The sequence below is a fragment of the Euprymna scolopes genome, chromosome 44 (assembly GCF_053919585.1).
Source record: "Euprymna scolopes isolate OS-2025 chromosome 44, ASM5391958v1, whole genome shotgun sequence".
Lineage (NCBI taxonomy): Eukaryota > Metazoa > Mollusca > Cephalopoda > Sepiida > Sepiolidae > Euprymna > Euprymna scolopes.
In genome coordinates, this window is record NC_136525.1 from 31,835,158 (window position 1) to 31,858,270 (window position 23,113).

Here is a 23,113-nt window from a genome sequence, read left to right on the forward strand (position 1 = left end):
ACGTTCGTTTTTCTGGGTTTTTTTTTTTTTTTTTATTTCGCTTATCCACCCCCGACCACACCCAAAAACACCCAGGTATCACCGATTTTTTAAGTTTTAATATCGAAACAGGCTTATTTAAGCCATTTTTCATGTATTTTTTTTTCTTGGTTTTAACGGTCGTTTTTCTGTTTTATTTTCTCGATTTTTACATTTAATATCGTTCGTTTGCCTTACGTTAGCTTTTTTTGTGTTTTTTTTTTATGTTTTGATTACTCCCCCCCCCCGCTTAAGTTTTAATGTTCGTTTTTATGTTTTCTTTTTTTACTTCGCTTATAACAAACAAACCTGGTTATTGACCTCATTTACTGAATAGCTATTGCTTACATCGTCGTCATCGTAACACTCTACGACTTCTGTGCGGGCACCTGTCAATTTGGTTCTTACTTAAATTCAAACATCTTTCAGTAACTCATTCTGGTTGGCCGAACGGTTCATGGTTTTTTCACATTTTATTTTCCAACTTCGCCTCAGGGCTTCGAGTTCAATCCTACCAACTTTTACCCCCCCCCCCAGTTTCTTTTTTATTTAACAGCACACACACCTCCAAACACCCGGGCAATGCCGAGTACCCCTGTTAGTTATCAATAAGGCAGTCATCCGCGGACATGTGTTTTGCCATCAGTGTAGCTGACTATACTGAGATTTGATCTCGCAATCATAGAGCTTGTGGTTGGGTGCATTACCACAATACTTAGAAGCCTCATCTGAAATTACATGTTATTTTATTGCTTTAAATTTATGTTGAATTTTTTTTTGTTTTTTCTGGCGATAATGCATTTTAGTAGGAGTTACTTTCCCTTGGAACTTTTTAAGAAGTTGTCTCCCTTACCTCTCTCTCTCTCTCTATATATATATATATATATATATATATAGATATATAAAGCAAATTTCAACCAAATAGAAAACTCACACCCACAGTGACTCAAGTGGAAATCCATTTCTTCTCAATTAAAAGGGTCCCCCTCCATATTACCCATCGTCTTTACTAACAGACATTGACACATATGTAGTTCCTCATATTCGTAATAGCCATCACTGTTGTATTATTTCAAGAGAAAAAAAGTTGTTTGCGTTCAACTTCTTTAGTTATAATAACAACCATCTTCTCTTACCCATTAAGATACTGGATAACAATTGTTAGAAAATGGTTGAATTAGTACTGATGCAATCGTCTGCTTGCATAAGAACCAAATTCCATGATGAACAGATTTTTGAAGAAGTAATAAGACTAGAGGACATAAATTACATTTGGAATATTCCAAATATGTCCAGCCATTCTGGAAAAGGTATCCAAAAAAAGGGAGGTTAAAAAATATCCGTTAAATAAACTTGTCATAGTCCTAAAATGATAGAGCAAAATACTTACTGCTTTGATATTCAATTGGCTCCCGACAATCGGCACATCGAAACTTTTGTCGGCTAAGACCTTTTTCGGGGCAAATGTCTGTGATAAAACAAACTCCTTGTGAAATCTGAAATAATACGAAATATATAATTTAATTATAATAAGAATATATATCAATTACATATTAATGTATAATTTCATTATATTTAACAATGAGATGTAGTTTGCTTGACGCATTGTGTGGAATAGGTATGTAGAAGAGATTTAGAAGGCTATCATAATGCGAGGAATGGAATGTAGTCAGTACTGAGGAAGAAAGACGAAAACAAGTGACAATTTGCAAATCAATATGTATATACATATATGTCTATATATACATACATTTATTCAATTGTGTTAAGTATAAATGCCTTACTTGTAAGGTCTATTGTATGTGACAATTTCCATTATATATTTCGATATAATCCCTTTTTCAAATGGTAGATGTAACGGATCTATTCAAAGCATGCTGGATGGAAGAGTGATGTCATGCTTATAAAGAACCTTGATGCCAGCAAAGCAACTGGTCCTGACAATATTCCATTTATAGTAATCAAAAAAACTACAACTGCAACTAGCACCCATAATTGCAAAGCTATTTAATCAATGCCTAAAGGAGAATTGCTTCCAGAGATCTTGGAAAACCTAATTTGCCCAGTATTCTAAAATATTGGAGATCGATCTTCTGCATTTCAGTACAGACCAATTGCTTGAATCAGTGTTAAATAGAGGAATTGTCGACCACCTCAGCAAAAACAACTTACTCAGTGACAAGCAATATGGCTTGCTTCTTGCAAGATCAACGGCTGATGAACTGAGTATAATTTTAGACAGGATCAGTGAATCTATTGACAGGGGTTTTGTCCCAAGAACAATAGCTCTTGACATATCAAAGGGCTTTGATAGGATTTGGCATAAAGGTCTTCTTCATAAGATTTCCAGCTATGAAATGTTTCCAGCTGGAATGTTTTTGCAACCATCAAATCTTTTCTCTCCAATAGTAATAGTAGTAGTCGTTGATGGGCAGAAGTCTGAAGTTCAAAGTATCAACTCTGGCATGCCTCTATGATCTATCCTGGGCTCAACTCCTTTATCTTCATCAATGATCTCCCAAATTATATCCCAAGTTCATTCATCGACATATACACACAGATGACCCTACGATCTATGGCAAAACTTCAAAGTCCAACAACAACCAATATCTGTCTCCTCTGCCCATGGTATAATGGGGCAAAAAGTGGATGGTTAATTTTAATGCATCCAAAACCATAAACTCTCTAATGCCCAGTTGGCCCCAATTGATATGAATGCCTCTAGTCTTCCTTTGACAAGTTTCTGGGTTTGATATACACTCCTGGCCTAAAATGAAGACTTACATTGAATCTTTGCAAAGGTTGCCAGAAAAACTGTTGCATAATTTTACCATTTCAGCAAGTATCTTACTCCCAACGCAATCTTCTACCTGTATAAGAGCCAGCTACGTCCTACAATGGTGTACTGTTGCCACACCTGTATAGGAGCTGCTGAGAGCACCAGAGTCTGCCTTGACTTCAAAACCTAGTAGGTGATACCTTTTTCTCTTCCCTGCAACTTCTTTCCCACATTGCAAGCCTGTCTCTGCTCTATCATTATTTTCAAGGCAAGTGCTCATCAGAGCTTCAATCTATGGTTCCCCCAAACTTCACAAAAAACACTAATCTAGCTACAACAACGAACAACAATTTATCACACTCTTTATTTGTGCCTAACTCCAAATGCAAATTCCATGAACAAAGCTTCTTTTCTAGAACTGCCCACCCATGGAACTTTATTTATCTGGCTTGCTTTCCAGCTGACTACAATATGGTCGTTTTCAAGACCAATGTAAACATGTTTTTGTTGAGCTGTCCCTTAATTTCTACCCAATTTGCACTAACAATTACTATGCTGTTGTCCTGGTGACCACCATGCACTCTTTAACCCATATGTTAGAGTGACCTTCAGACCTTGATAAGTGGTGAAATTATACACACATGCACACACAATTTAATTTTTTTTTTCTTTGACACACAGATCTTAATCCCGATTATACTGGTTGACAAAAAACTGAAGCAAACATAAAAACATTTTATACTCAATAATCAAATTTCACTAAATGAACTGACGAGATCACAATTACGAATCTTGCATGTTTCAATTTGATTTCATTTAAAATTCATAAACTCTGATGTATTTGTTCAGAAATTATCTTTCATAACTAAAAATAATAAATGTCTCTGCTTCTATATAATACTTATGGACAACAGAAGATGTGTATTTATAGAAGGTTCCACCACACCACACGCTGCCACCCAGAGAAGTTCATTCATGAAGCAATAGCTACAGAACCACTCCAAAATTGATGAAGATGTCTGGGAGGCCAGCTGAAGATGTGGTTATACACTATCAAAGTGTTGAAGTTCCAAAGAAATGCTCTACAGTGCTGCTGGTTCTTGGACTAGCTGGTACTGACCAGGCTCAATGTTGCTTAATTTCAGTAATCAAATGAAAATGCATCAACATGATATTAACATAACTAAGATGATGACTCAAAAGTTGCAACTTAATTTAATATGTACGAAATGGTTTTTAAAAATAAAATGCAAAATTTGTGCAGATATTTAATTCTATAAATTTGTCACCGAAGCAATGCAAGATCATTTCACTAATCATTAATATGTGAGTACCATAAACAAACCTTTGCACTTGGACAAATCCGTGTTACGGTATTAAGGCACTTTTGGTGACAATGGTATCCACAATCTGAAAAAGAAGAAATGATCAGAAAAATTTAATCAAGATATACAGCATGCATATTTAAGAACATACATTTTTTGTAACAAGAATATTATTTGATTTCATATATTTTCTATATCTCAGATTCAGCAATACCCTATAGTTAAATGACAAATGTACTGATACAAGTATTGTAACAATAAAGGCAATTTAGAAACCTAGCCATTTTTAAAGTCACTTATGAAGTTTGCAGAGATTATATTGTTAAAATGCAAGAGATATTCTAGATACACAGTATGAGAACATCGGAATTTATTTTGCACATTGTACGTACAGATGACTTAAAGTTTTTCTTTCTTTTCCAATATGAACATCTATGACTATTTTTTTTACTTTTGTAAAGTTTTGAAATTAAATTGAAATTATGTAACTATTAATCAGAATTAATCAGGAACATATATACTGACAAAACTTCCACTAAACAGACAGCAGAATTCAAAATGAAATCAGTTTATTTAATTTAACCTTTGTGAATTCTATTGACTTGCTAAATATTGTTGACAAAATAAAACACTGTTCCTAAATAGAATTAAAAAAATTATTGAATAAAAGAATAACAAAATATAGTTGCTTAAGAGTTATTTTGCCACAAATAATAATTAAAATGACTGCAATGAGGCAATGCTAAGTAAGTGCAGCTAGTTATATGAAAGAATCAGTTCATAACTTTATTTTTTTGTAATTTTGGTGAATGCTTATATTTTCTTCTTTAGCATCGTACATATGTTTTACAACCCATAATTAAAAACATTGTTTTTAGTTTATTTGACTGCTTTTCAGCCATAATCAAATATCAAGAAAAACATAGTATTCCAAAAAAAAAAAAAAAAAAGAGAAGAAATGAAAAGTGCTTAAGATGAGAAGAAAACAAACTCATTTTGAAAGTGACAATCAGAAATCCTTGTAATAAAAAAAAAAAAAATCAAAGAACTTGAAACACTCCAACAACATTCAAGTTATTAGTTCAACATCTTCGTTTTGACGTGCCCTTTTTGCTGCCAAACACTCAACCTCTTCTCTTCCACAATTCATCCTTCTTATCCTCTCACATGCAAATTATATTTTGTAACAAGATCAAGATTTAAAGATCATTCCACATTATATAGATCAGTACCCTTACATCATTAAAGCTTCATAAATTGCCAGACACAGCGAGCCCTCTGGAGACGGCCAGACACAGCGAGCCCTCGATACACTGCCAGACACGGTGAGCCAGACACAGCAGGCCCTCCATATGCGGCCAGACACAGCGGGCCCTCCATACGCGGCCAGACACAGCGGGCCCTCCATACGTGGCCAGACACAGCGGGCCCTCCATACGCGGCCAGACACAGCGGGCCCGCCATACGCGGCCAGACACAGCGGGCCCTCCATACGCAATCAGACACAGGTAGCTCTCGATACAAGTCATCTCCGCAACATGATGATGGCATATCACAAAAGTCAGATTCTCGAATCACAAATTAATCTTCTCCATGAGATGACAATTAACTTTTTTAAAAAATCCAACTCTTAAATCATTATTTAATACAAAGACAATTTTTTAAAAAGTCCAACTCTTGGATTGCATAAACAATTCCTGAAAACATGTCAATGCCGATTGTAAAAAATTCAACTCGTCTTATAATTAAAACTCCTTCATAACATTATAATTCTAACTTTCAAATAGTCTGACCCACGATATGGTTGCATCAACTTTACTTTTTTTGGCAAAAATAGCTGGTTTATATATATATATATATAATGGACGGCACTTCCACGGCATCATGTTATTACCTCAACATGTTCTTTTCATCTCCACAATTCATCCATTTATCGCAGCTGTTCCTTTCATATACAAATTAAATTTTGAAACCACCCAGCTCAAGAACAGGCATCTGACACCATGTTGGGAGATTCATAAACTGCCATCCCAGTATATATATATATATATATATATATATACTCTGAAGCTAGAAACATAGCTTCATTGAGCTTGTTATTTAAAGCAATCTTGATATTATAATATGGGATATATACCTTAAAAGGTGTATTTTTTTTAAAAATAAACTCAGGAAAATATCTATGAGGGTGTCGGGATGTGTGGAAAAGAAAGTAATTAAGTGCTCAATTGCAAATGTGAGATTTAAAATACAAATTATGTAAAACTATAGGTTACATGTTTCAGAGATATACCATGGTTTCATTCATGTGGATTGATATGTTATTATTACAAAAAAAAGTGTCAGAACTCCAAATTATTAGCGACTCACAAAATGAAATTTTTTAGGTTTTAATTTTGTGAGTAACTAATGATTTAAATGAATTTTTAATAGCCTTTAAAATGGTAAAAGGACAATGCGCATCACTGAACCATGGTATGTCTCTGAAATACATAACATCTAGTTATTAAATTAATAATATATATATGAGAGGAAGAGAGAGAGAGAATTTGGAAAATGTAGAAAAATGAAAGAAAACCTTGACATTTGTACCAGGGATGAATTCCAATCATTCCCCAGATCACTCCTTTACATTTCTCACAGGGATGTTTCGTGGCACCAACTCGCATCTTAAAGTGATGGGACATTACTACTTTAATCTCTGGATCAGCTTGTACTGGACCTTCCTGGAAGAAAAAGGAGAAAAAAATATATACATTGAAAAAAAAAAAAAAAAAAAAAAAAAAAAAAAAAACTGAGTGAAGTGAAAAAAAAAATGTGTTGTATTTGTGCTGCATTTAAAAGAATGACGATACACTAATACATAAAAATATAACAATATATGATTATTGTTGATGACGATGATGGATAGGTGGTTAAGTTGGTTGCATGCACAGAAATTCAATGGTTGATTCAAATCGTAAACCAATCCCAATATCCATTTCAGGTTGTTATTATATAACCATTTCTGACCACCAGAAATACCCCCTTAAGATGACATTGTCACTGCAGCCACACCCCAAGAACATTTAATTCTGTCATTGTCATTTCACTGAATTGACCTTACTTTAGTTCAATTTGATTCCACTTTTTGCCGAAAATGACCTTCGAAACATCCAACATTTAACAATTGATCATGGTATTTGTTTATTCCCATGCAGGTGTCTGATGTCAGGTTTATTTTTATTCAAATGTTTTTTGGTACATTTGATAATTATTTTATGTTGTTTCTTGTATATTATCGCCCAGGTGCACCTATTCTTGTCAAATGATTTCTCAGTACACACGGATATTCAACAAATGCATTATTTAGATTATTTGGACCACTGTTCTCATCTTTGATGTTATCCCACAAAATTTCAATGATGTAACCTCAGACAAGCACTTATGGCGCATTGTCGCAAGTGATAAAAATTCTAATTAATAATCAGTGCTAAGTGACAGTCTTCTGGAAGTAAAAGTATTACTATGGGCAACACCAAAAACACAATTATGAATTACTTGTCTTCTACACTGTTCGAAATTCTGTAAAGATTCCAAAGCTTTATATAAATACTAGCGGGGCTACCCAGCGTTGCTCAGGACCGTATAAACAATGAGAAAATTGAGTTTGATTTTGAATATTTTTGTTATTCTTAGGAGAGAGAATGTCTATGTATCATTTGATATTTCGAGCAAAAGGATATTTTACCTAGCTAGGGTGGGTATTAAATGTATGAAATAATTGTATCTTACCTAGGGTAGATAATTTACAGCATGTATATGAAATAATTTTACCTTTTTTTTTTAGGACGGTGAATATACAACACATATTTAAAATAATTTTACCTTTGCAAGGACGGTGAATATGCAACACATATTTAAAATAATTTTACCTTTGCAAGGACGGTGAATTTCAACACATATTTAAATAATTTTACTTTTGCAAGGACGGTGAATATACAACACATATTTAAATAATTTTACCTTTGCAAGGACGGTGAATATACAACACATATTTAAAATAATTTTACCTTTGCAAGGACGGTGAATTTCAACACATATTTAAATAATTTTACCTTTGCAAGGACGGTGAATATATAAAATAATTTTACCTACACTAAGACGAGTCTATCCTTGGATCTCTATTGTTCCTAACATTTATTAATGATCTCCCCGACAAAACTACCTCTGAGATGGGTATATATGCTAATGACACCACACTCTATAACAGGCATGACAGGAAAACAAATGAACACATAACTAAAGAAATGGCAAAAACACTAGAGGATGACCTCCAATCTGTAGTGGAATGGGGACATAAATGGATGGTCACATTCAATACTGCCAAGACTAAATTGGTTTCCTTCAATAATTACAAGAAACCTTCTCTACCACCAATAGCAATGGCCAGTGACTACCTGTCTGAGAGTACATCTTTCAAACTGCTTGGCCTAACGTTCACAGGAAACAGATTTGGAACAATTATATTGAAAACATTGCCAGGGCCGCTGCGAAAAAGGTAGGCTCTCTCTACCGTGCTAGAAAACTACTGACACCTGAAAGTATCCTGTACCTCTATAAGGCCACCATTCGCCCATGTATGGAGTATTGTTGTCACATTTGGGCTGGTGCATCTGCTGCTAGTCTCTCGCTCCTAGACAAGGTTCAAAAGAGAGTCGCCAATCTGATAGGCCCAGAACTGGCATCTAAGCTTCAGCCTCTGTCCCATCGACGAAACGTTGCATCCCTCTGCCTGTTCTACAAGTATTTTAATGGTGAATGCTCTGATGAACTGCAGACACTTGTGCCCCCACGACGTAGACACCCTCGACAAACCCAACAGGCAGCTAAATCCCACCCCCACACAGTAGAGATCCCTAGATGTAAAAGATCTTTCTACTCTAGTAGTTTCTTTCCCAGAACCGCTAGACTCTGGAATTCCATTCCAGATCCCTGCTTCCCTAACTGTACTGATATGCAGAAGTTCAAGTGTAACGTGAACCGACATCTTGCTGCCCAAATCCCAACATAGTGCCCCAGTAGTTGCTGCCCCTGATAGTAGCCCCCTACACCAAAGTGGCAATTTACCTTGTTTGGGGTGAAAATGTAATAAAAAAAATTTTTTTAAATACATATATGAACCAATTTCACATAATTTTGGACCCCAAAATGGACATTACTCTCTCAAACCCAACCCCCAAAATAGAACTTAAAATTAACATAATCATGCTTCTTTCTACCCACCTCTCCAACCCTCACATCATGCCCGGATGATAACATAAAAAATTCAAATAAATAGAGATCGCCCTCCCCTCCTCGCTATAGAAATTGGCCAAGTAAACTTTCATAGAAAACCAACAATACATATGCATTAATCTAATTTTGAGATTGGAAACTGTTTTAGCCATATCCGGAATCGACTTCACAAATAAAGTAATTTTGAGATAGAAAATTGTTTAAACTATTTCTGGTACAAACTTTATCTTTTACCACCCTCATTTAATCCAGAGTGACAGTGATTATTCTCATTCAATACAGGGCAATGCCAGGAATTCTGCTAATAAATATTTTCATCAATATCCTTCAATCCCGAGCGACGCCAGGGATATTGCTAGTATATCTTCTCACCTATCTCATTCAATCTTGAGCAATATCGGGTATTCTGCTAGTGTATATGTGCAGCCTCAGCCATCTTATATAATCCCGAGTGACGCCAAGTATTTGTGTATTCTGTATTTGTACCTATCTTATTCAATCCCAGGCGATGCCAGGTATTCTGTTAGTATTTATTTGAACCTGCCTCATAAAATTTAGGACAATGCCTGGTAATCTGCTTCTATATATTTCCGCCTATCTCATTCAATCTAGAGCGATGCAAGGTATTCTGCTAATATATATTTCCACGTATCTCATTCAATCCCAAGTGATGCCAGATATTTTGCTAGTATATATTCTAACCTACATTATTCAATCCAGGGCAACGCCAGGGATTCTCCTAGTATATATCTCCATCAATCTCCTTAAATCCTGGGCAACGCAAGAAATTCTGCTTGTATATATTTCATTCAATCTCAGACAACGCCAGGTATTCTGCTAGTATATATTTGCATCTATCTCATTCAATCCTAGGCGCCCGTATATTCTGCTAGCATTCATTTGCATGTATCTCATTCAATCCTGGGTTACTCCAGGTATTCTGCTAGTACATATTTGTGTCTATCTCGTTGAATTTTTCATGATTTAACCCACATTATCACCTGATCTTACTAAAATAAAAACTTTCATACATTGTCTGGCCTGTTTATTTCATTACACACTTACGAATAAAGTAACTCACATTTCATTATTTTGCATAATTCTTGGATATTGGACATTGCAAACACACCAATCAATAGTCATGTTTACTCGTAAACGGTTTCTGCGATTTCCAGGACTGTCTTCATATCCCTCACCGTACTGTTAAAAATATACATGAAATATTCCTAAGTAGTTACCTATCTGATAATGACCAAGTTCATTGTTGCTTAACTTTGGTGATCTACATAAAGCATTTTGTATTCCCAAGTAGTCACACATCTAATAATGACCTAACACACTGTTGCTTAACTTTAGTGATCTGGCCAAGCTTATTGTTGCTTAACGTTTCTAAGCTACATAAAGCATTTTGTATTCCCAAGTCGTCACTCATTTGAGAATGACCAAGACAATGATCTACATAAAGAATTTTGTATACCAATTATCACCCATCAAATATTGACCAAGATAATTGTTGCTGAACTTTTGTTATCTACTAAAGAATTTTGTATTCCCTAGTAGTCACCCATCTTAAATGACCCAGCTCATTGTAGCTTAACTTTAGTGATCTACATAAAGCATTTTGTATTCCAAAGTAGTCACCCATCTGATAATGGCCAGGTTCATTGTTGCTTAACTTTGGTAAGCTACATACAGAAATTTGTATTCCCAAGTAGTCACCCATTTTAGAATGACCACAACAAAATTGCTTAACTTTGGTGATCGATATAAAGCATTTTGTATTCCCAAATAGTTACCCATCCTATAATAACCAAGCTAATTGTTGTTTAACTTTGGTGATCTAAATCAGCATTTGGTAATCCCAAGTAGTTACCAGTCTAACAATCACCAAGCCCATAACTTTTCTTATCTACAAAAAAGAATCATGTATTCCTACTTAGTCACCCATCTGAAAATGACCCAGTTCATTGTTGCTTACCTTTGGTTATCTACAAAAAGTATTTTGTATTCCAAACTAATTACCTATCTGATAATCACCAAACTCATTGTGGCTTAAGTTTGATTTTCTACATAAAGCATTTTGTATTCCCAAGTAGTCACCTAATTGAGAATGACCAAGACAATATTGCTTGACTTTTACTAAAATAATAACTTTGAGACTGGGCTGTTTATTTCATTAAAAACACACACCAATCATATAACTTACATTTCATGATTTTTCAAAATTCTTGAATATGTTACTAATTTCAACAATCATTTCTCATGATTTAACCCACATTATTGCCCCCCTCTTACTAAAATAATACTTTTGACACATTGTTTGGGCTGTTTATTTTATTTCAAACACATTAATCAAATAGATCGCATTTTATCATCATTTTTACATTAACAACAGGCTTAATGTAGCTTAACTTTGGTGATCTACATAAAGCATTTGGTGTTCCCAAGTAGTCACTCATCTGAGAATGACCGAGACAATTTATTGAGATTGTCGGACTGACTTCCTCATCTTGGTTGTTATAGTCACAACGTTTCGGCCGTTTTGCCCTCCGGCCTTCATCAGGTGTTTTGTATCGAACTGGGGAACCATTTGTTAGGAGTCTCGAACCCAACCCTTTATTATTATTACGGGGGCACCGTGTTCGGACTCCAGCTAGGCTCTGGGACATATCCATCTGGGATGAAGCTCTGGGGCATATTCATCTCGGATGAAGTAAAAATAATAAACAGGGAGACCCACTGGAAAGTGAGAAAACTTAAAGAAACAGCTCACATGCTCGGACATAACAACCTACTGAGCAAACCAAGCATAGAGTTGAATGCAATTTGGACACCTCTAATAAAGAGAGAAAACCTTGAATAACAACATAGGTTTAACATTAACAAAAAACAACTAAGAATTGTCCTAGTGACATATGGCCGAGTGGTCCTAGACGTTGTATCAAAGTTTACAGTTACCTAAAGGTGCAGAGTTCAAGGCAGTGAAAAGTAACATTCAAAACAGAGAATCAGCAACTATGTCCCAGAGCCTAGCTGGAGTCCGAACACGGTACCCCCGTAATAATAAAGGGTTGGGTTTGAGACTCCTAACAAACGGTTCCCCAGTTCGATACAAAACACCTAATGAAGGCCGGAGGGAAAACGGCCGAAACGTTGCGACTATAACAACCAAGATGAGGAAGTCAGTTCGACAATTTCAATAAATGAAAACACCTCATCTCAAAAGAAAAAAAAAAAAAAAAAACCAGACAATTACGACCGAGACAATGTTGTTTAACTTTAGTGATCTATATAAAGCACTTTGTTTTCCGAAGTAGTCACCCATCTGAGAATGTCCGAGACAATGTGGCTTAACTTTGGTGATCTACATGAAGCATTTAATGTTCCCAAGTAATTACCCATCTAATAATGACCGGGCTCCATGTTGCTTAACTTTGGTGATCTACATAAAGCATTTGGTGTTCTCAAGTAGTTACCCATCTAATAATGACCAAGCTCATTGCTGCTTAATTTTTTGGATTCCCATGTAGTCACCCATCTAATTATATAGCAAGCTACATCCAAGAGAGGTCACTCCCATATTATAACAATGATTGTATATTATTCTAATGGTATTCGACAATGGAGCTACATCCAAGAGAGGTCACTCTCATATTATAACAATGAGTGTATATTATTCTAATGGTATTCGACAACGAAGATACATCCAAGGGAGGGCACTCGCATATTATAACAATGATTGTATAAGGAGGAGGTCATGTCTAGCTTTAGAGAAACAAACGTCACTAAAAAATATGGAGGAAGTAATGCCTGGCATGTCTAGCTTTAGAGAAACAAACATCACTCGAAAATAAGGAGGCGATCATGCCTAGAATGTCAAGCTATAGAGAAACAAACGTCACTCGAAAATAAGGAGGTCATGCCTGGCATGTCTAGCTGTAAAACACTCACAGTGTCTAACAAAAAATATATGCATACGTATACTGTAAAAGCATCTTCAAAATTATTTATTGGGATTTAGACTGCAGTGCACAAGCACCTTCATAATTGTCAAATCAGACCTGTAGCGCACAAGCACCTTCATAATTGTCAAGTCCTAACTATATGGCACAAGCACCTTCAAAATTGTCAAATTGGCCCTATACTGCGCAAGCACTTTCAAAATTGTCAAATCGGACCTATACTGCACAAGCACTTTCAAAATTGTCAAATCAGACCCATACTGCACAAGCACCTTCACAATTTTTCAAATCGAACCTATACTGCATAAAATTGTCAAATCGAACCTATACTGCACAAGCACCTTCAAAATCATCAAATCGGACCTATACTGCACAAGGACCTTCAAAATTGCCAAATAGGACCTATACTGCGCAAGCACCTTCAAGATTTTTCAAATCGGACCTATACTGCACAAGCACCTTCAAAATTGTCAAATCGGACCTATACTGCACAAGCACCTTAAATTTTTTCAAATTGAAGATATACTACACAAGCACCTTAAAATTTTTCAAATCGGACCTATACTCCACAAGCACCTTCACAATTGTCAAATCAGACTTATAATGTACAATCACCTTCAAGATTTTTCAAATCGGACCTATACTGCACAAGAACTTTCAAAATTGTCAAAGCGAACCTATACTTCACCTATGTCATACAATCCCGGGCGATGCATGGTATTCTACTAGTACATATCCACCTATGTCATACAATCCCGGGTGACGCCGGCTGTTCTGCTTGTACATATACACCTACTTCTTCCAATCCTGGGCTATGCCAGGTATTTTGCTAGTACATATATCCACCTATGTAATCCAATCCCGGGCGACGCTGGGTATTTGGCTAGTACATATATCAACCAATTTTTTTCAATCCCAGATGACGCCAAGTGTTCTGTTAGGAAAAATGTCATGAATTTTATCCAATCCCAGGCCATGCCGAGTAATCTGCTAGTACATATATCATGCTAGTGCTATTTCATACAATCCCGGGCGATGCTGGGTATTCTGCTTGTACATATACACCAATTTTATCCAATCCTGGGCTATGTTGGGTATTCTGCTAGTACAGCTATGTAATACAATCCCAGGCGACGCCAGGTACTAGGCTAGTACATATATCAACCAATCTTATCCGATCCCAGGCAACGCTGGGTATTCTGCTAGGAAACATTAAATGTATTTCCACCTACGTCGGGTAATCTGCTAGTACATAATACTTTTATATGAATTCCTTAAAACCCTTTCTCCTTAACTGAAGATTATATAAAAAAACATAACCTCCCAATACTAAGAATGGCTTTCTGAATAATGTTTTTGTTTAAGAATTTGGAATCAGCAGTTTAGCGATGTGTGAGGTTTGGAATAAATATATAATACGCATATTTCTTTTCTTAGTCTTTTGGCTAAGATCAACGTGTAGTATCTGTTCTTAGAATTCAAGCAGTTTCACCCTTCGCCCCCACCCCCACTAAGAAAATAAGGAAGAGGTACTGCTTTGCATCTCAAGCTTTAGAGAAACAAACGTCACTCGAAAATAAGGATGGCCTTCAAAATAATGTTTTTAGTTCAGATGTGATTTTTGGAATATGACATCTTGTTTCAATTTAGTAATCGATAAAGATAAATTATACATCTTTTTATAATAGAAGATAATCCTTGGTAGAAAATTAAGCTGTATGATTGGTCTTTTGGCTAAGATCAAAAAAAAAAAAAAATGCATACACAACAAACAGACACCTTTTTCTTTTTCTTTTTGTAAATATGTCAATGTTATTCAAAACGCTGGGGTTTTATTAGTTAGATTAGGATCCACAGAGTGAATGAGGTATTGTGGTAAATGTTGCCAGTCAAGAGTGAGACTCCAAAGTCTTCATTATTCACTTTTTGTCACTTTAGTCACAAAGACCCTGTACCCTCCCCCTCCCCATTTCTTATAGGGCCTTGTGCCTAATTTTGTTATTGAAAATTTTTGTGTGTTGCAGTTGCAAAATTGTATGTCCAAACTTTTGAAAATAATAAAATACATAAATAAGATCAAAGTGTAGTATCTGTTCTTCAGCTACAAAACTTCCGCTCTTGGAAGGGATCCACCACCGGGCTCTCGGACTAGGTTTAAGGTGTTTTTTACATACTAACCTTCGTTAGCAAGGACCAGACCCCCTCTTTTGGGGAGTCAGGACCTCGAGGACCGACTCCACATTGTGGGAGCTTGGACCCGAAAACCGATCCCTTCTTGGGAGTTTGGAATTTCGGGACCAGCACCACTAGTTGGTAGTTGTGACTGGCTTTTGTTTGTTTTTGTTTTTTCTTCGTTTCGGTCTCACCTCTCGATACTGGGATGGTCTACTCTCTCCACACTTAATTGCCTGAGCAGCACTCTGACCTGTCAGGCCAAAACTTTGTTTATCTTCGCTGCTCTCCCGTTGGATCGAGCAGACAGGGTTTTCTTTCTCGCTTCCATTGGGTAGATAGCGGGTAGGGTGACGTGGGGGTAGGGCAGGTGTTTCGTTTCTGCTCCCCTCTGTGGGCAGAGATGTCTATCCCCTCTCTCTCGCAACCACTGCGTCTTTCTTCTCTGCTCTCCCCGCTCATGGGGGGATTCGAGCTGCTAACCCGGCATCCCCGTGAGGGGAGGTCAAAAAACTCTTACTTCTTCTGAGCCTGCTCCTCCCCCTCCACCCCCCGTTCCCCTGGGTTTTCTTTTCTCCCCACTACGCTTTGGTCCGCGCCAGCGGCCATTAGTAACACCACCACGATGCCAGGCAGGAGGTCCGTACCGGCCCAAATGCGCAACATCGCGCCCCTTGAGGACTCCCCCAAGAAGGGATGCAAGATTTCATCCCAGAAGAAGGTGGAAGACAAGGTAGGGCCGTAGCCCGCGGCGACCTTGTGCGAGGCCGACATGGTAGGGCCGTAGCCATCAGCGACCCCAGTCAACACGGCAGAAGCTCCGATAACGACTCCCCACGAGGGCAACGCCACTGAACAAGGCGCGGCCAATGTTTTGGAGGGAGTTAAGGCTACGGATTCTGGGCCAGGTACTCCTAGAGACTCGGAATCCAGCCAAGGAACACCGGGACAAGTCTTCCCCGCTCCTCGAAAGTTCCAGCAACACCGAGGAACAATTTGAGGAGGCAATCGCTTCCATCCAAGCTCACTTTTCAAGAGGGGAGCTGCAAGGCACCCGGAGACCAAAAAGGGAGAACATCACCCCCAGCTACACCTTCACCAGCTTCCAGCGGAGGCACATCCCCAGGAAGGGAGGCACCACCAAGTCCAGGGGAAAACCCCAATCAGCAGCCTCCCAAGAAGAAGAGGGCAAAAGCTCAGGCTGGATCAAACCAATCCACGAAGGAGACGGCGGACTGGCCAGCACTGTGCCCCGGCAACAAATCGACGGAGGAGTGGCCAGCCCTAAACTCAGCCAAGAACCCCCACACGGGCGAAAGTTCCATGCCCGGGGAGGAGGGAAGAACTATACTAGCGGACGAGGCGAAGAGCTGTCCCCAAGGCGAAGAGAAGAAGGCATGGGGCCTACAGCAGAAGCAACTTACTCCGCAGGACTACAGGGACCTTTTTGAATCCACTTTTAAGAATTACATGGAAGGGAACATAATCAAACCCCTTCCGGGAGCAGTGGAGGAGCTTCAACATCGCGGCATCTCCATCACGGCGGACACCAGAAGTAAAAGCCTCACCGGGGTCGGCCAGGAGACAATGATGCAGCTCTTCCAGGATTTGAAGGTCCCTGCAAGTTACATAGTCCGTAGGAGCTATGCAAAATGGGAGCTGCTCCTGCCAGACAAGGAAGAGGCAGTCAGGTTGTCCAGAGCCAACGTCACCTGGAAGCACTTGGCACTCAAGCCGGAGTACCAAGGAAAAAGACGGACGACGGTGTCGGTGTTGGGAGTTCCCTGCTACCTTGGATCAAAGCAGCTGGGCGCTGTGCTGAGCCAATACGGGGATGTCGAGGCTATATGGCCAGTGAAAGGTCCACGCAACCTCATGACAGGCAACTACAAACTGTCTATGAGTGTGGACCTTGCTAGCTTCGACAAAATCCCCGCTGTTCTTAAGTACGGAGAATGGACGCTTTCCGTCATTGTGGAAGGAAGGCGACCGCACTGCTGGCACTGCCTAAAGCAAGGCCACATGGCGAAGGATTGCCCAAAGAGACCAGCAGCAGGACCACCAATGCAACAGCCATCCCAACAACCAGCAACAGCAGCCGTGCCGGCGAGCCAGGAGGAAGAGCCCGGTTGGAGCAAAGTGGTCCGGAAGAACAGACCAGCCAAGCCGGTAAACAACAACAACAGCACAAAACAGAACCAAAAAGATTACATTAACAAACCCACCACATCTACTAGCAACATCAACAAACACAACACAGACACAGGCACCACAAGGAAAAACACCTCTGGCACAAACAACACAAACAAAAAGATTACAGACACCAACACCCAAGAAAACAAAAACACCTCCAGCACCGACACCAACATTGCAAGCATAGACAACAAAACAACAGTCACAAACAGTAAACACACAGCAAACAAAAACAAGGACACCACCGGCAAAAACGCGGACCACCGCGAAAAGGCTTCTAAGGTAGAGGAGATGGAGGTACAAACCTCCTCTGCCAAGAGGAAGCTCCCATCGTCTCCAACTGAGTCGGAGTAGGAAACAGTGTTGTCAGAACTAGAGGAGGGGGACAACACTTTGGAAAATCAGATGAGGAGGAGGAGGAAAAGCAGCAAAAGGAAGAGGGAAGCGGCACTGGCAGAGAAGGTTACCACCGTTCAATCGGCTCCTCAGGAGACGCCCAAGTCAAGCCCCTCCCCTAATGACAACAACAACATGCCAAACTCCCCTCCCTCCTCAAGTCTCAACAACACTCCACCAGCACCAATCAAGCCTCAGCCCGTCAGAACAGAGAGGACGAAGAAACTCCCTTTTCTGCCGGGGGACAGGATTTGCGAAGTGGATTCGCATTTACCAATACCGGACCTTAAAGGACAACAAAAGGTCCGGTACAACAAACTGAGGAGCTTGGCCCACGTCGGCGGCGATAGCACAGCCGACCCGACCAAGTTTAAAGACGCTCCCTTGTTGACCACGTTTATTAGGGTCAACAAGGATGCCAGAACTGAAGCCCTCTAGGCGATGATCAATGCAGCGAAGGATGTTATCCCGGGCAAGCAGCTGGTGGATGAGGAGCATCCTTCGCTAAGGAACTTATTCAGATGTGAGGGCAGAGTCCCTGTGTACACCCACCCCTCCCTCTACAGGGCACTAAAGCTAACATTCCCCCTGGACGTGGGAGCGTGGCCAAGGATGGAGTAGCCTCAGCTGATCTACTTACCGGGAGCCTTGGCCAGGCCTGCCACGTCCTGACTGCCGAGGATTTCAGACCCGTCTGTGACACTGTTTAAGGTAAGTGATCATGTCTTTAAACTTGGCTACATTTAATGTGAGGGGCATCAGGTGTCGAAGCAAGGCCGCGCTCATTGTGAGAGACCTGGTGTCCCTTAAGGTAGATATCGCCGCTATCCAGAAGACCCACTTTGTTTGTGATGAGGATTGCCAGGTGCTGGTAAACGATTACGATGTTTACTCAGCATATGGCAATACTTATAGTCGTGGAATCTCCTTGCTAGTGAGTCGCACCCTGTCAGCATCGGTGAATGTTGTTCACGCAGGCGAGGACGGGCGGCTAGTTGTTGTTGATGTTGCTGTTAATAGTAGTGTTTTTCGGATTGTCGCTGTTTATGTTCCCAATTCTGCTGTAGAGAGGGTATCCTTTTTTCGACGGTTGGAGGACTTCTTAGTTGATCCGGAACGGTTAGTTTTAATGGGTGATTGGAATGCAATCCTTGATCCCAATATAGATAAGGTCGGGGGGGGGGGGGGCTAGTGGGTCGGTGCGGTGTGACAGCAGTCTGTTAGACCTGATGGCCTCGTGAGATTTCGTCTGGATCATCCGAGGCGGGAGATGTGGATGTGGCATTCTGTAGTGCCTTCCCATCCGAGTACTTACTTGGATCGGATGTTAGTTAGAAGAAGCGGTGTAGACTTTCTATCGTGCCCCACGTTCCACTTGTTAGGACACTCGGACCATAAACTCATTATGGCCCGTTTGAACTTAAGTGCTAGGCCTAAACTAGCCGGATACTGGAAGTTCAACAGCACCTTGTTGGAGCTGGAAGACTACCAGTTGAAGGTTACTGAATTAATTCAGCGGGCTTTAGTGGGGGCGGTTACAGGGAGTAAGTGGTGGGTTAGTCTTAAGGCCAAAATTAGACGCTTCTCTGTCAAGTACAGCCAACGCCTCGCATTAGATAAGGCTAAGGCAAAGAAGCGTTTAGAGGATAAGCTGACCCGGGCGGTAGAGGGGGGGGGCTCCCTAGAGATAGCACTAGCTAAACAGGACCTCAGCCGCTTGGCTAGCGAGCGGTATGAAGGTCAAGTAGTTAGGGCCAGGTTAATGAAAGTTTCTAACAAGGCTGTGAATGTTGACGCTGTTGAGCAGAAGGCTTAGCGCCTTAGCGCGGTTCGGACGGGTACATTCGAAAAGTACGTAACCTGGAAGGACACACCCTACTATCGACTCGGGAGATTTGCGAGGGGTTTCAGGAGCATCTATCGGAGCGCTTCACCCAACTACCCGGACTCAGGGTCGATGAGTTTGGCAGCTATTTGGCTGACTCACTCCGGCTCGAGCGGCTAGCAGTGATGGTCTTGTTACGGAACATGAGGTCATTACTGCGTTGAAGCAGGTCGGCTACAACAAGTCCCCGGGGCTTGATGGTCTGCCCTATGAGTTCTACTTGAGGATGTCGCCCATGTTGGTCCCTATTCTGAAGGATATGTTCAACCATTGGTTTGCCCAGGGATCCATCCCTGGACAGGTGACTAAGGGAGTGATCACATTGCTGAGGAAAGGTCAACGGCATGGTGGGGTGGAAACTTTTGACGACTTTAGGCCCTTGACTCTACTAAACACAGAGTTAAAGATTTTGGCAAAGATTCTAGCGAATCGCTTGCAGGTTGTCATCACTGACTTGATCGAACCGGACCAGAGCTATGTTGTGAAGGGGAGATCAATTCAGGACAATCTTCATTTGATTCGCTCGATCATAGAGGGAATAGAAGACGACACCGAAGCCGCGCTAATCAGTTTAGATCAGTCCAAGGCGTTCGATAGGGTCAACCATCAGTTCCTGGGATCTGTACTAGAGGCCGCCAGACTTAATCCGGACTTCTGCAAGTGGATCTTTGTCCTGTATGATAGGCCGACGGTAGCGGTGTAGATCAACGGTAAGCTGTCGGAGTCATTCGCCGTCTCCCGGTCGGTGTGTCAGGGTTGTCCGCTGTCGCCTCTTTTGTATGTCCTGGCGTTGGAACCCCACCTTCGCAAGTTAAGGAACGAGGCGGCTACACCAGTCCTGCGCGGAATTGCTTTACCTGGAGGCACACGAGCCAGGGTTTCCGCGTTCGCCGATGACGTCACCGTGTTCATGTCTTGCCCCACGGACGTTCAAGCGGTGGTAGAGGCGCTCGCTCGATACGAAAAAGTCACAGGGGCAGTCTTCAACCGCAGCAAGTCTCTCAGCCTGCAGTTGGGGGCCTTGACCGGGGTAAACTCGCTTCCAGGTATCTTCAGCTGGACAGATGGACCGGTCCGTATTCTCGGTGTCTGGTTTGGACCGGGACTTCAGCTGGAGAAAAATTGGTCGGAAGTACAGATCAAGGTCAAATCGCCGGTTAAGACTTGGATTAGAAGGAAATTGTCCTTGAAGGGTCGGGCGGAGGCGTGTGCTACATACGTCTTTCCGCTCATCCTTTACCGATTGTCTGTACTTCCTCTCCCTGCAAAACGCCCAACCCGCTTACAAAAGCGCCTCGACTCACTTCTGTGGGACGAAGGTAAGCACTATGTCTGCAGAGAGGTCTGTGTCCAGAGTTCGAGCAGGACGGCCTGGGTCAGCCCAGTCTCCTGTGTCACAGAAACGCAGAGAGATTGGCTTTTCTGGGTCGTTCGCTAGAGGAGAACGCTCCTTCGGTCCCTGCGGTTAAGAACTCGTTTCCCAATCTCAAACCCGACCCCTCAGTAGAAGGTCGCCGTAGACCGAGGGAGGAGTCCAAGTTCTTCTCCGAATGCTGGACCGCTCTTAGAGCTTTGCCAGGGACCAGTGTCCTCGATCAGCCAAGAAAGAACTTTATCGGGAGCTAGTGGAGGGGACCGCGAAGGATCCACTTTGTAGGCGGATGGGATGGTTGATGGAGGTTGTCCGTTCTCAGTGGAGTTAGGCGCCAAGACGGGAGATTCTGAACAACTCGGAATTTTCCCTTACTTGGCGACTGGTCCAAAACGCGCTGCCCCTTTTCGACGTACTCTGCCGGTATAAAGAACGGCTTCTGTCCGCGCTGTGACGAACGCGAACCCGAAACGATCGAGCACGCATTTTTCATTTGCAGCCGGATCCAGCCCCTATTGGAGTACGTCGGAGAGGTAGCGGCTCGCATCGATGCCGAGTGCCCGCTCGATCTCAACGAAGGTTATTTTGTCTACAACATGGAGCCGCCGTTCCCCAGGGAGGAAAGAATGGTTTTCCTGGCGATCCTAGCAGTAGCGCGCATGGTGATTTGGATCACGTGCTTCAAGTTGGTCCGCGAAGGGACATCTGTTCCGGATCGGGATCTGATCGTTTGCTTTAAACATCTGCTTAAATTAAAGATCAGATGTGATTGGAGGAGGTTGCCTCGAGCGGAGTTTAATAAGAGGTGGGTACACAACACTAGTTTGTGCATCCGTCGAGGAGCCAAGTTTAAATACGTGTTCCCTCCTTGAGCATGGCACGGGCGGTGCTGGGTCCTTCGGAACCCATCCCGCCTAGGTTTTTAGCTTAATCAAATTAAGAGACCCTTGACTGGTGGTACAAATGAGATCCTGTTCCTGATTTATTGTTTTTGGTACTAGAGAACCTCTGAGTCTGCCCACCCCCTACACGCCACATTTTTTTGTTTTTTGAACATCCCCGGTCACTCCCCTACTCAGAGGTCACCCTCCAACCCCTCCACCTGTTGCTGTATTTTCACCCACCTGTACTAAAACCTCTCCCCAACCCCCAATAGGGATCTCCCTGCTTGTTTTCGGTTTCCCCGTAAAACAGTGGGGGGGGGGGGTCTAGTCACTTAGAGTAGTGCAGGCAGGGGGGTCATACTAACAACCCAGTAGGTCACATTTTTATTTTTGTATTGAACTTTTTTGACTAGCTTTCCCCACTCCACGATCTTTTTTACCGATAATTTAAAAAAAATTTTTATAGAAGAAATGGAACTTTATTTTTGCACACAAAAAAAAAAAAAAAAATACACAACATGCAGATATTTTCTTTATACGAATTGTAAAAATGTTATTTATACTCTAAACGATGGGGATTCAGTAGTTAGATTAGGATCCACAAAGTGAATGAGGTATTATGGTAAATGTTGCCAGTCAAGAGTGAGACTCCAAAGTCAATTTTATCAATTGTTAAATAGTCACAAAGACCCTGAACCCCTCCACAATTTCTTATAGGGCCTTGTGCCTAATTTTGTTGTTCATTATTTTTGCTTTTATGATTTTTAATTATAATTTCATTTTTGACAATAATAAAATAGATAAATAAGATCAAAGTGTAGTATCTGTTCTTAGAATTCAAGCGATCTCA

The 23,113-nt window shown here is 40.8% G+C and overlaps 1 protein-coding gene and 1 pseudogene across 1 annotated transcript in view; one reads left to right on the plus strand and one right to left on the minus strand.

Annotated features, from left to right (window-relative positions):
* The window catches only part of LOC145268762 (differentially expressed in FDCP 8-like), a 163,024-nt gene that overhangs the window by 12,332 nt on the left and 127,579 nt on the right, over window positions 1–23,113 (minus strand). Inside the window, exons 6-8 of the mRNA XM_080124356.1 lie at window positions 6,701–6,848; window positions 4,143–4,207; window positions 1,409–1,514 (exon numbers count right to left, since the gene is read on the minus strand). Coding sequence (XP_079980482.1) covers window positions 1,409–1,514; window positions 4,143–4,207; window positions 6,701–6,848 — 319 coding nt within the window. The remainder of the gene's footprint in view (window positions 1–1,408; window positions 1,515–4,142; window positions 4,208–6,700; window positions 6,849–23,113) is intronic.
* LOC145268958 (U2 spliceosomal RNA) lies at window positions 14,787–14,858 on the plus strand (annotated as a pseudogene).